This window comes from Tyto alba, unplaced genomic scaffold, assembly GCF_018691265.1.
Source record: "Tyto alba isolate M040663 unplaced genomic scaffold, T.alba_DEE_v4.0 Super-Scaffold_7, whole genome shotgun sequence".
NCBI classification, from domain to species: Eukaryota; Metazoa; Chordata; class Aves; order Strigiformes; family Tytonidae; genus Tyto; species Tyto alba.
The window spans coordinates 9,763,047-9,777,505 of record NW_024881328.1 but is presented as its reverse complement, the minus strand read 5'-3'; the positions used below and the strand labels follow the sequence as shown (position 1 = coordinate 9,777,505).

The window sequence follows — 14,459 nt, the reverse complement described above, 5'->3', positions numbered from 1 at the left end:
AAATAAACAGTTACATAGAACAAGATCCATCCACTATTCAAAGAAAGGCTTTCCCTTATTTTACTTCTTAAGCATCCTGTTCTTTATAGCCTAATCATCACAGAATGGTTTGGGTTGAAGGGACCTTAAAGATCATCCAGTCCCAATCCCCCTGCCCCGGGCAGGGCCCCCTTCCCCCAGCCCAGGGTGCTCCCAGCCCCGTCCAACCTGGCCTTGAGCCCTTCCAGGGAGGGGGCACCCACAGCTGCTCTGGGCACCCTGGGCCAGCGTCTCACCATCCACACAGGGAAGAACTTCTTCTTTACGTCTAATCTAAATCTACCCTCTCTCAGTTTAAAACCATTATTCCTCATCCTATCACTACACACCCTGATAAAGAGCCCCTCCCCATCTTCCCTGTAGGTCCCTTTAAGTACTGGAAGGATTTACAGGGCCTCCCTTTAAGATAATAAGGTCTCCCCGGAGCCTTCTCTTCTCCAGGCTGAACCCCGTCAACTCTCTCAGCCTGGCCTCACAGGGGAGCTGCTCCAGCCCCCTCATCATCTTTGTGGCCTCCTCTGGATCCACTCAAGCAGGTCCATGTCCTTCTGCTGTTGGAGGCCCCAGAGCTGGCCCCAGCACTGCAGGGGGGTCTCCCCAGAGCAGAGCAGAGGGGGAGAATCCCCTCCCTGGCCCTGCTGCCCCCCCTGCTCTGGATGCAGCCCAGCACACGGGTGGTTTCTGGGCTGCGAGCGCACATTGCTGGCTCACAGTCAGTTTTCCACCCACCAACACCCTCAAGTCCTTCTCCTTGGGGCTGCTCTCCATCCACTCCTCACCCAGCCTGGATTTGTGCTTGGGATTTCCCTGACCCATGGGCAGGACCTTGCACTTGTCCTTGTTGAACTCCATGAGGTTTGCCCAGGCCCACCTCTCCAGCCTGTCCAGGTCCCCCTGTATGGCATCCCTGCCCTCCACTGCTAATTTAATTAATTCAACAGGGGTTTAAGATACACAAACCAGAAGTCACAACACAAACTAATACATTCAGAGTAGGTAAGGAAGCTAAGGAGTTGTTCCAAAAAAAAAAAAAAAAAAATCAAAAGCTAACCTTCCAATAAATGGAGAAGATGCCACATTTTGATATATGCATTAAACTCAGGTTCCTAGTTTATATAATTAGAATCAAGTTATCCAAAGAAATCAGAGGGAAAATAAATAGTTTTGAAGATAAACTACGTGTTAGCTTGATGCAAGAGCATGACAGTATCAAAAGTTAGAAGATAAATCTGCAGTCTTGAGGAAAGAGAAAAAAAAACTAAAAGCATCCTTTTCTATCTACAAAGCATTCAGAACAGATTTCTACTGTGCTCAAACTAGCTTTTATGAGTTAAACACCTTTAAGCAGAGACTATGTTAATGTTAATCTATGAGTAACATTCCCTTTTCTTGCCACATCACTGAAAACATTTTTAGATGTGAAATTTCTCTGCTTTCTAGCAGTTTATTAATTATTGTGCCACCACCTCAGTCTTCAGCAATATATAACCCAGGCAGAATTCCAAATTCATTCTTAGGGAGTGTAGTGCTTACCGTTTCATACATTTAGTAAGAATCGTCAGTCACTGATTATACCACCACAAAATTAATGATGCACTTAATGCAAACACCTGAGTATCTCAGCTGCAAACTATTGGCAGTTTGAGGCAACACCAGCAAGAGCTACTCACATATTCCATATCCAAGTATAGAGTCTTGTGGATTTTGGAATTAAAATTATTTGAATCCTGCTGAAGATGACCTTGTTCATTCAGCTTACACTCACCTGCAAAACTCTGTGCCTCCAGAAATGCCTCAGACACATGGTGTACATGCAATGTCAATAAGATATAATCTATTGATTGTAGGTAATGGCATTGTTCTTGATAAAAGGAGCATAAAGCTCTTTCATACTTTTTAATGTTTCACTTTAGAAACAAGAAAATAAAATTTAGATCAGTAGAAATCATGTGTTCATTGCCAAAGCTGACAGCAATGCTGATTTCTTTATCACAAAAACATAATTAGCTAATTTTTAAAGATTTTATTTACAATCAGGACTTTAAGGAAATGTATGGTTAATTCCAATAGAATTTCAGAGAGATTTAAGTGAATTCAAGAGATTTAAATTTCCTTAGAGTTCTGTTTTGGGTTTTTTTTTGGTAAAGACAAGCACAATTTTTGCAATAAAGTCAGAAACTGTCTACGTGTATGCACAGAAGAAGTCTTTATAGATTAGCAGGAAAAAAAAAAAATCATCTGACTCATTCCTCCTGCCGAACACAGCAAGTAAATTCACAGTCAGTGAGTTCACTAAAACAAAAGACAAGATTGTGGGTTTTCTCCATGAACATGTCTAAGGTATCTCATCAACCAACAGATGACCGACTCCATGACTGAGAAGATAAAATCAGGTAGTGATGGGCTTAAAAGAAAGTTTCAGTCCCTGCTTTGGAAGTTAGACATGTGCCACTCAAGTCCTTGGGAGGTTATCTATTGGGCCAGTCACTATAGGGATTAGATATATTTATTCATGAAAAAGAAGTTTGTGAAGACTGACCCCAGGGTTTGTTCTCTTCTCAGGAGAACATATTTTTGAGTTTTAAAGAAAAACATCATATTGGAAACATTGGGAATTAAAAAACCTCGGGTGTCTTGTTATCAAAAATCTGGAGGATGCTTGTTGTGCTATCATGTCTGCATATCTGCAACTTTTCAAGTTTCCTGCTTTGTCAGGAGCCTTTGTTCAGGAAGACAGACCTAAAGTCTGCCCCATAAGACTATGCCTCTATGGTTTAGCTGTGCTTGATCTCTAAGAAATGTAGCTCTGGACAAATAAGCTCTGAAACAGGGAGAAATACAGCTGGGTAATTAGGCACAGTCCCTGGATGGAGAAGCAGGTCTAGTTTCCCTCTGTATCACTGCACAGTATCAGCTAGTTAGGAGACTGGGGGTAATTTAACACAGTGCTGGATTGTGAACTCCATATATACCCTTATCCCCTTTCACAACTCCCTCACAACAGAGGAAAGGCAGAAGATAAGGAAAAGGGGAAGGTAATTTCCTTATGTCCCTAATATTTGTTAGTTCTACCTAGCCATGTCACGACCTAAATTCCCTATGAAAACCATCAGCTGTACGCAACTAGAAAATATTTTGACTAGTCAAATTGATGGAATCCCTAAATTAGTTATGTTTCACACTGTTGCATAATTCTGAGACAAAAAAAATGTTTTTTAAATACCTGTACACTGTCTTTTCTTCTTAATTCACAAATCTCACATCCATTTTTCCTATATTGCTGAATTTGACATCATATCACTTTTGCAGACATAAAGAATGATCATGTATCTGATCTTGCATTCCCCACCCAATCAAAACCCCCACTGTCTGTATAATTAGGTCTAACCATATTAAACACTGCATTTCTAGGTTTCTTTGAAATACCTCATGTGACAAGAGTTTTAATTCTTCTCCTGACAGTGATGCATGGTGTGACCATCCCATGGACAAGCAATGACTGTTAGGTTCCACTGTCACCACAGATTGCAGGAATAAAAGCCAAACGGAGGCAAAATGACACAGTGCACTTAAACAGTCTTTTGCTCTTCAGCTTTCCAGCTTCCTTCTCTCATCAACATTCCAAATTTGTCTTGCTAAACATAGTTTTGCATGGAAAGGAAAGAAGATGAGAACAGATTTAGAAGGTAAGAGTGAAAGCAAAAGAAAAAGTGACTCTGCAACAAATAAATATAAGGGACAAGCCCCTCACACACACAACTGGCTTCCACCTTTCCATATGGATATCTGAAATGAAAAACAAAATTCTGATGAACAATATATTCTCATTTGATTTCAAATGCCAATATTTTGCATTGATGATTTTTTTTTTTTCGTTTTGCATTTTATGTGTGTTTTGCTGTTAACAGAAATGCCTGTTATGATTGTGTTTAAGAGAAGTTTTAGTCTGACTTTAGGTTCTGCATCCTCAGCAAGGGCCCTTTGGTACCAGCTCCCTTTTATTTCTTCTGTTTTCTTAAAGCCTGGTTCTGAGTTATTGATTTACTGGCTACTCCCTTCATTTTTGCTCTATTCTTTCACCTACTATAAAACATTGGTTTACTGCTTTTGTGGATTTTAACTACTATAACATTTAAATCAGTGCCTTATTCACAGTCTTTCAAAAATATGATATAGAGCAGACAGATGGAAGTTACCTATAATATAGTCTAGCCCAGATCTCTAAGAATATATACCTAACACCTGACAAACACTTCATAGTGGTCTTTTTTCATAGTTTCATTTGGACAGTTTTAAAGGAAATAATACATCACAGTTAAAACTGATTAGAGGAAATTTTCACTTTTGTGGAGTTTACTTATTTGTTGTTGTTGGGGTTTTTTTCCTTTAGTTTTACCCCTTGTTCTGTTTCAGTTTCTTGTACTTCTACTTTTCCCAGAAACATACATCTTCAACACTCCTATTATTATCCTTCTCCAATCATTGTTTAGTGCTCATTTTACACACATTTAGGCTTCAAAAATTTTTGTTATTCATTCAGGACAAAATATTTCAAGATGTTTAGAATGTTACTTTAAAGCCTGGTAGCAAAACTACTACTTAGGAAATTACACATCTCTTTATATCACATTCCTACACTTCTATCAGAATTTTAACTTAATGGTATAACTGAACATCAGTGTATAGGAGTTCATTAGCATTCATAGGTATTCAGCTCAACTTATCAGACAGGCATTGACCAAGTGGCAATGCATTAGAGGACTCAGATGGGAGAGATTTACACTAGTTGCAAAATAATAAGGCATTTGGCATGTAGCAGTTTTCTCAGGTGGTATCAGCAATCAAGGGAACAATGGGATTTTCCCTCCATTACCACTGCTGCAACTGAAAGGAGGAGATGGACCACGGGGAGGTTAGATGAGAGCGCAGTGGAGAGTGGAGCCTAGCAGAAGAGCAAGCCTCGTAGCAGTAAAAACAGAGGACCTCGGAGAAAAGAGTCACGTTGTAATTAGGAAAATGCACGATACTTAGCATGTTGAAAAACTTGTGTTTCCAAGGTTACATTTCTTAATGAACTACTTCTCAGGTCACCTGAGAATTTAATCTAGATCAAAAAATGGTGCAGTGTTATGTGTCATAACTGTTAATACTGAGGTAGCCTATCCAGTATAAAATACTAATGTGCCTTAAAACATCATCTAAGCTGAATTCTACCCTATGGATGGGGGCCATTCTGAGCGGGTGGTTCTCAAAAACACAAATCAAATTCCCCAAACCTACCTGAAACTCCTCACGCAGTCCCAAGATACTTTCACACACATGAGAAGGTGATTGTAGGACATTAAAAGGACATGAACAGACCCATGCAGCTCACAGGAGCCTCGCACCATTGCCTCCTTAGTAGAAAATAACCTCTAACCAGTAAATAAGAGTTTTCCCCTTCCCATTCCCCATCTTTGATGTAGTTAACCCTTAAGTATCATCTGTATCAAGGAATGATGTCATCAGGACTACTATTTAGAGAGATCCCACACAGAACTACCCTAACCTGACAGTTTCGAGTACTGTTCCCTGCATTTTGTATACTGAAACCTCCTTCGCTTGGACAAAACCCAGTGGCAACCACCAAACCACAGTGACTGCATACCCTTCCACCTGTCAAGCTTTCCCATCTCTATGCACAGTGGTGCACTATAACAATAAACCCTAACTCATAAAAACCCCTCTACTGAAAAAGTGTTGCTGAGGGGGTTATTTAACATTTAGAGGAGCATGGGAGAGCAGAGATAATGTTACAGTGTTCATAACCACCTATTTACAACATGTGTGGATCATTAAAATGTCCAGTGTTTCAACAATTATTAATATTTATGTGGTTGTATAATGTTGTTTAATGTATTTACTATTATTCAACCTTTCATTAATCTCTTACATAAGGGTCTTAAAATATAAGCATGTAAACTACTCTTGCAATTAAATCTACATTAATTGACAAAGGAACTATAATTGCATTAAGATGCTGTTTATCATCAAAAGAGGAAGGGGGTGTGATTGTGGGGAACACAAAACCAAAAAAAAAAGCATTCAAAAGAAGAGACCCATCAACAAGAAGGTCTTTTTATAAACAGTGCTCTGTAAAACACCACAAAACAGGCCCTGCCAAAAGCTCTGTTCAGATTAAAACTCTCATTCTTTGCTTTTGGCTGCAAGGCCTCCACAGGTTTTCCACAGCTGGGCTGCCACAGCCTAATAATGATCCATGAGCCAAGACTCCTCCTGCTCTGCTCACCCTTCTGATGCCATCCCCCAATTAGCAGGCAGCAAGAAGTAATCCTTCTCTCTCCATCCTTGTGTAAAAGATGGTCCACAGTAATACAACAATACAACATAGTCTAGGGCATACTCCTGACAAGCCCCTGGAAACAGGTTTGCAACTCAGTAATATTTGTTTGTTGTGCACCAGGATGTAGTTTCCCCTTGCACTTGAGAGAGTTCTCAAAAGGCAATGAAATCAAGGGGGAGAGCAAGTCGGGAACTGCTGGGTTTTAGAATAGTCCAAAGCATACAGATGGGGGGAGCTGTTGTAAATACAAGACCTTATTCTAGTTTCCAAACTGAAAACAATTACACTTGTATCATTGAGCAATACAAAGAAATCAATAGACTCTTTTTTGATGATTCAAAACATCTACACTCAAAAGGCTTAGAGTCATGCTAGATTAATTTCTGGCCCAGGATCCTGGACTGAGTGTTTGTTAGGGTGTATGTATCTTATCTGAGTAATTTTGCATACATCCACCACAATACCAACATAACCGAGGGCTAACAAATAACAGCCTTACCGCTTTCATAATTATTGTAGCTTTTTATAAGAGGGAGAAATGAAGGAAAAATTTCTAAAGGTTTATTTCAGAGCATTCAACACTTTTGGAAAGTACCATAAGAGACCACACAGTCCCTACACATGGTTTCTCTCATCTCTGTGTTTGCTTTTTTCATTTTGGCTTGGGTTTAAGGATTGTAAAACAGAGTAGAGATGCTGAGCAAGAAGGATGATAAAGGACCAGATGGACAATGACCCCTGAGCAAAAGAATCCATGTGGTCCTCCACGATCTCCTCTCCAGCTTCGCCAGATCTTGTGGTTGGGTTGTGTGTGAACTGATAACCTGCTCGTAGTAACTTTATGTAACAGCTGACAGAAAAACAAATAAATAAAATGCTTGTTAAACACTGAAATTATTTAGATAAATGTGGCATAATGTTACTTATTTTGGAACTGTAATGTGTAATAAAGTACTGCTAAATGCTGAAAAACTGGTACGCATGTCATTTATGATCATGGTGATAGGCACCTCAGATAGATGACAGAGAACATACTGTAATCACATATCAAGGCAGCATTGCAAACATCAGGATACCACACAGTGATTAACGTCTAGGGCTTTTTTTGGCTCCATTTAATAGAAGACTTGCCCAGCCTCCAGCTGTTAACATTTGTATGCCACTGACTCAGAATATTAACTGTTTATTAGACAGCTTAAACAGGATGCTCTACACGAATACACTCAGAAGGCAAATGTGTATTAGAAAAAGTCTTTAAATTATGATATCCAGAGATGCTAATAGATATTCTTTGTACTTTACAAGCTACTCTTTTCACTTATGTCACTGTATCTGTTATCCATAATATTGCTTTGCTGATAGTTTAATTATATAAAGTCCAGATTATTTTAATAATAGGTTGGTTACAGAAAAGACAAATGAAATACAGTCATTTCTTTTACTTCTGAATAAAACCTAATGAAACTGGAAAAAAAAATACTTAATTCTAGAACTATGGATAGACACTTCCTTGTGGAAGAGAAATGGGGATCTTAGAATGACAAACATTACCCTTTCTCCTTTCCAGGTACATGACTATTTTTAGAGGTATTTTCAAAATGTTGGTGGTTTGCTGTTTTTTTGGGTTTTTTTTTTTTTTTAAATCTTTTATACGTGTAACACATGTTATTTAAAAAACTGCAGTCTGCTTTTTTGCTGATACACATGCATAGTGAACATAGCAGCTCTTCAGTAGGGCTATCTGACTTTTAGACAATAAGCAACACAAAGAAGGCTAAAAGAATGTACTTTGCACAAAAATGGAAGTCTCTACGATGCAAAAAAAGAGCGAGTGATCTGGACACAGTGGAAGACAGCTTCAGGTGATTAGTAATGAGCAAAAAAAAAAATTTCTTCTGAGATACTGGTTCAAATACAGCCTCATCCGTAATGACAAAGAGACATTACTAGCCCCTCTGTGCAATGAGGTTATCATTGCAGTTCAATTTTCAACAGACAATTATCAACATTACTAAGAAAAACCTGCCATTTCTACAGGCTGCTGCAGAGATGCAAACAGGAGAGGGAATGCAGACTGAAAGCAGACTAATAACTCCCATCGAAAGGTGACTCTTCCACGACTAAAACTCTTTGATAGGGAAGAACGAGGGAACTTGCATTACCACTGCCTATGTTGGATCTGTGCTGTATTTTTTATTAATACAAGACATCTCTGCAGAGTCATTAAACCAGCACCACTCTAATTATGCACCAGCGATTAAGCAGATGTGACACTGAATGAGGAAAATGTTTGATTAACGATCCAGGTGTCTAACTTTGGAAGAATACATTTAGCAGTATGAATTTGGGGACAGTGAAGCTTAGAAGAACAGGACAGCTTTTGATTTCAGTTGTACAGTCTGTCTCTGTAGTGTTACAATCTCCTGAAAGGATCGCTGGCCACCTTGTCAACAGACAACTCAGCACAGCAACGTTTCCCATTGCTCTCTGCCAAACACACACCAACAAACAACAAGTCTTCTGCTCTGTTTTCAGCTTTTTATTCTACCTCCACACAAATAATCATTACTGGAATTCACTTTATTTACCTCTAACACTCTTAGCTTTTGACTGTGTACAAACAGGACCTTTGCAGGAAAAAACACATTTTTATTTGTCTCTGATCCACATATAATTGTTAAATGATTGCTTGAATATTACCCATTTTGGATCAGTTTCCCACATTTCTAATTAAGAGTAGATATCTGGTGTCTAGAGCTCTCTCAGTCTACATGACTTAGGGATGAATCAGCTCCATAAAAAGCCCAGAGAAGAATAACTTTGTGAAAAGAGGCGACGCTCGCAGTGTGAAGCAGCCTGTCCATACTGATCCATCATTACTTGGCAAGACTGGTTTAGCATAATGGCCTGAATAACTTGTCATGCTGGCATTACACTTGACATCACATGAGCCAAATACTTGCAGCCAAAAGTGTATGAATTCATCTGTGAGGAAACTCAAGTCTTGTCATTAAAGTCAAGTTTTATAGCCATGGATGTGCAAGCAGCTGCTTGAATTCAAACTATACCCTACAGGCAATACATAGGCCTGACACAGTTAATCGTCAGCCAGGCAAGCACTCACACCCACACACATGGATGAGAGGGAAAATGCTTCTGCAATACTTTGTGGTTTGTAATTTACAGTAACTCACCTTTTCACCCACTTTTAATTGTGTCTGCCAGCCTTTTTTGGTCTAAGAGGTACCCTGAAGCACATCCCAGCATATGGAAGAGTGCATCTTACAGAAAGGTAGCCTCACACACGCACCATTAAAATACAGTTCTCCCCTCCCTTCTCTTTCATCTTTACACTGACCTAGGAAGTCACCAGCAAGTTCCTTCTCCTGAACTTCTACTCTCTTTCTAGTTTGATGAGTTAAAAGAAAAGGTCATCAGGGGCTTTATGCTTTAAAAGGAGAAATCTTTATCAGCAAAGGCCAGGAACAGACCAGGAATAAAATCAGACTTTGCCAAAGACTGCTGATGAAAATGAGTCATCCTTTTGGGTCTGCAGGTGCAAAAGATTTTACTAAATTAAAAATACAGGGATTAACAATATCAGCCAGTGGTCTGTATGGAGTATTTATGAGGAAAGATTGACAAGCCACGTGTTTATGCTGCAAAACCCTGATAAATGAGAATTACAGAGTAGGATATATGTGGTATCACTGAGAATAACAGCACCAAGAAAAGCAAAAGAAAATGTAGACTAAGGGATTAAAGCATTTCTTCGCAATTACTCCTAGTCAGAAACATATGCAAACTACTCATTATATACTATTTACTGGTCAAGAGGAATAATCCCCAATCATATAGTTTGCCATTAAAGCACAGAGGAACAAGTAAACTGGAGATTAACAGGACTAGGAAATACATTTTTCTTTGCATATTTAATTGCTTAAAGGAAAATCTTCATATGATTTTTTAACATTTTTCCCCTTTTCCAGTAGTGAAAAGCTCTCAACATTTCGAGTAGCATTCCTACATTTTATGAGATCTCTTATTATAATAGACACCAGGTAGATTCACTAGCACATATGCCAGGCATGATCCTTCAAATGGCCTGAAAAAGGTATGGACTACAGCCCACAACATATCCTTCAACATCTTGGTTATTTGCACATAGGTTGAATAAAACAACAAATAACTCCAGCCAGAAATCATGTACTGACAGAGGAATGGATTATACTTTCCATTTATACATAATCTAGTCTAGCCTATAAATGTATTTTCTGTAACCTTTAAATATTATACTCTCACACTCCTGTTGCAGGAAAAGTATTAGCAGACTTCCACTAAGAAATAAGTAAATAATATATATTACTTACAAAAGTTGTATTTTCCAATAATAATGTAGTTGTATTTGTTTCTACATTCAGTTCAACAACATGTCCATTCCTATTTTTATACACCACTGCTGTATCTGCAACAACAAAGGTATTAGCAGTTAGCAAATACATTGAGTATTTATTACTACATCTGTAGAGAAAACCTGCATATTAAAGTTATTAGAATATCTTTATTACAATAAGCAAACAAGATTGAGAGAATTGCACTTATAATATTTATTTTGTTGATTTGTCTCATGAGCTTCAAAAATACCAGTTTATGCCCTATAGCACATTCACCTCACTCAAGAATATTATTTGATTTAAATGGAAATATTTTCTCTGTAAAAAACATATCCAATGGGATTGTTGTTAATGAAGTGACATCTTAAGCATAAAACCTAGGTATCACTGTCACTCTGACCCTTTAAGGTCCAACCATATTCACCATGAGAAGAGTCATATACCAAAGTAAAGTTCTGCAAAGAAAAACTTTTGCTGGACACCATATTCACATATCTCCTTATAAGTGATTCTAACAAAACTTCTACACTATTCTATATCTCTGGTAGCTAGATTGACAAAGATATGTACTATATCTTAAGTCAGTCCATGTCCTGTGTGATTAGTGCTGGGCCACAGAATAGCAAATTGTCACATAAGGTGAATGTTAGCAAAGGATGGTTAAAACTAAACAGGTCCATTTTTAGAATACATAAAACACTGTGGGGTGAAGTGTCATAATTTTTTTCCTTCCACCACTTTCTTGATATATAAGTTTACATAAGAAAAGTAATCAAATACACCTGAACTAAAGGAAAAAAAAAAAAAACAAAACAACAAAATAAATTGTGGCTCCTGTGAAAAAGGCTTTGTACCTGTTTGTATTAATACCTACAAAATTACCAAGAAATACACAATAACAACATAAGCCTTGATTTAAAAACAAACAAAAAAAAATTATTACAAATTTCTCAGTATTTCTACTAAGAGATTGACTAGATTGAGTGCTGATTCTTTCATGTTATTTATAACCCATGCAAGAGATTTATATTTAATCAAATAAAACTATTTTGTTATAAAAATGTAGACAGCATAAGGAAAGTTCTAAATTAAGCCTAAAGGAAACACAAAAGAACTTTACTAATCCTCAGTAACGTCTGAGAAATTCATTACAGATCCCTGAATTTTATGAAGTGGGAAGTAAACATGACTGGAGAAAAAGGTTATGCTATCATAAAAATATGCTTCATTTATTCAGAAAAATGAAGCTGTATTTTAATTGACTCCACAGAAACTCTAGATATACGGTGTTAGTGAATATCCTCTGGTATGTTCTGTAAAATTAATGAAGCCTCATTTGAAGAGCTTAAAAAGCTATTTTAGGTTCATGGATGGGAAGTGGGGTGGGATTGATGGAGTTTAGGATAGTATTATTGGAGTTTAGGAAGGAAAATTAGATTGTGAAGTGTGGAATTAATAGCAACTTCTTATAAAGAAAAACATCCATTTTGAATAAAAAGAAGTAACACTTTGTAGAAAGTTATTTTGGTTTCATGTTACTAGCTACTACAGAACATTAAAATATTTTCAACTTCCTTTTAGGTTTTTTTGCATGTATTCTTTTAGGTAACCTAGCACTGAAAATCCCCAATGATGTTGTATCATGTCACTAAGCAATATTACAGAAAAAATAAAGTTGTCTGGCCAAAGAGTTGTCCCCAGTTCTGAGTAAACCATAATGTGAGAAATGGCACATATAACCCCAAGACATTGAACATCTGTCAACAACTACCCTTGTTCATTCCCACTGCTTGAACAGTGCTCTGAACAATGCATTTTTGGTCCATAGGTGAGCCTAATATGCTACCCAAACCCAAACAACAGTATCAGACTGTAACTCCTTCTCAGTTATCTACTTTTCTACATCCCACGTACATTTGGCCAACAGGATTTATAGCACCATACCTCATTAACTAATTCTACTAAGACCATTTCACCTGAATAAAGAACTTTCCCTTAAAATTGCTAACAGGACCACAAGTTAAATATACAGTCCTGGGGGTCTTCTTGCAAGTCATATACACTGTGTGAAACTGCATTTGGAATAGCAAATACAGTGAATGACACAAATTAAAGCCTTTGTTCTCAAGCTAGAAGAAAATTTATTCAAATGATCAGAACGGAAAACTGAGAGTCAGACCTCTTCAAAAGGCAGACTTTACTGGACAGTAATTATACCTCTCACTGAACTCAGGCTTTCATCTCTATCCTGGATTCAGTAGTTAACTCCTCAAGTGCATAAATTAAATTAACACTTGCAAAATACATTGAGATTTTCACATAAAAGATCCTATCAAAATACCATGCAAGCATTGAGAATAAATACAGTCTTCAAAAGTAATCATATTAATTTATATGGAAGTTTCATTCCAATCAATAGCTTGTCAGGCTGGATAATGCGATAGTTGATGGTCACACAACATAATGATGATTTTTTTCATTGATAGCTCAAATGTAAGAACCACGAACATACATTTCGCTTGAAATTTTTGTTACCGAGAGTCAAAAAGTCTACAGAAGAAAATAATACCCAGTCCTTAACATTGGCCATTTACACAACTGGTTGATTTATGTTATTATCTTTGTGTCTTCATCACAAAGTTCAGGGTTTCCTGACACTGCACAAAGCTATTCAGAGGAATTCCTACTTCAAATACATTTTCATTTAACTTAAAACAAAGAGTAGCATCATGTAAAAACCTCTTGGCTGGGCACAAATTGCAGCACTGAAGAGCCACATTATCCATCTAAGGACATCAATAAAATAGAAAACATTCCGTCTTGAGTAAAGGAGAACGTGAGGAAGCCTCTTTAAAAACATGTGTTTTTAAATCACCAGCCCTGAATGATGTATACAAACCAGTCTTTAAAACAACTCATTGAAAATTTCCTACTTGTAATAGTTCTCAAATTTCTGAAAACTTTGGAAGCTCCAGAGCATCAGATGACCGCTAAGTTTCTTCTATCCTGCTAAAAGGTGAAGACAGGCAACCAAGGGTTACCCTGACATCTGTCCCAAATAAAACGGTGGCAAAATAAATCAGGGTTCTTCCCACAAAATACTAAAATACAAAAATATAAAATACAAAAATATACAAAAATACAAAATACAAAATACAAAAATAGCAATATAATTAATACCGATAGCATTTTACAGAACATAGATCTTGTTAAACAAAGTTTGACAGGGTTATGTTTGATAGAGATAACTATGCTGAAACTGTATATTGGGTTTATTTCAAGGTAATTGATTTATTTTATGACATCATGATTCCAAAGCTTACATTATACAGAATTAACAGGAAACACACTAGGAGGATTAAAAATAGTATCACCAAGAAAAATAAAAATGAAGACAGAGTACTTGTATGAAGTGATCAGTGTCACTTGGTTAACTGGTCATTATTGTAAACAGGAGACTGGAATTGAAGAACAGTGATGGAAAGAAAAGCTTCTGGGCTTATACAGATAAGTACTGCAGTATGTGGTCTCAATGCATGATCATGGCAAAAAGAGTTGATGCAATTCTTCAGCATAAATGGATCACAGGTAAAAAAGCCCTAGGGTGATCTTGCCTCTGCTCACACCACTGGTGAGATTGACACTATTGTAAAATGTCCACTTCCTGGAATGCATGCTGTGAG

The 14,459-nt window shown here is 37.4% G+C and overlaps 1 protein-coding gene across 2 annotated transcripts in view; it reads right to left on the bottom strand.

Moving 5' to 3' along the window:
• The window catches only part of DPP10 (dipeptidyl peptidase like 10), a 555,109-nt gene that overhangs the window by 146,962 nt on the left and 393,688 nt on the right, over positions 1 to 14,459 (bottom strand). For both annotated transcript variants that reach the window (XM_033003141.2, XM_042784121.1), the window contains exon 4: positions 10,753 to 10,847. In XM_033003141.2, the coding sequence (XP_032859032.2) occupies positions 10,753 to 10,847 (95 nt within the window). The remainder of the gene's footprint in view (positions 1 to 10,752; positions 10,848 to 14,459) is intronic.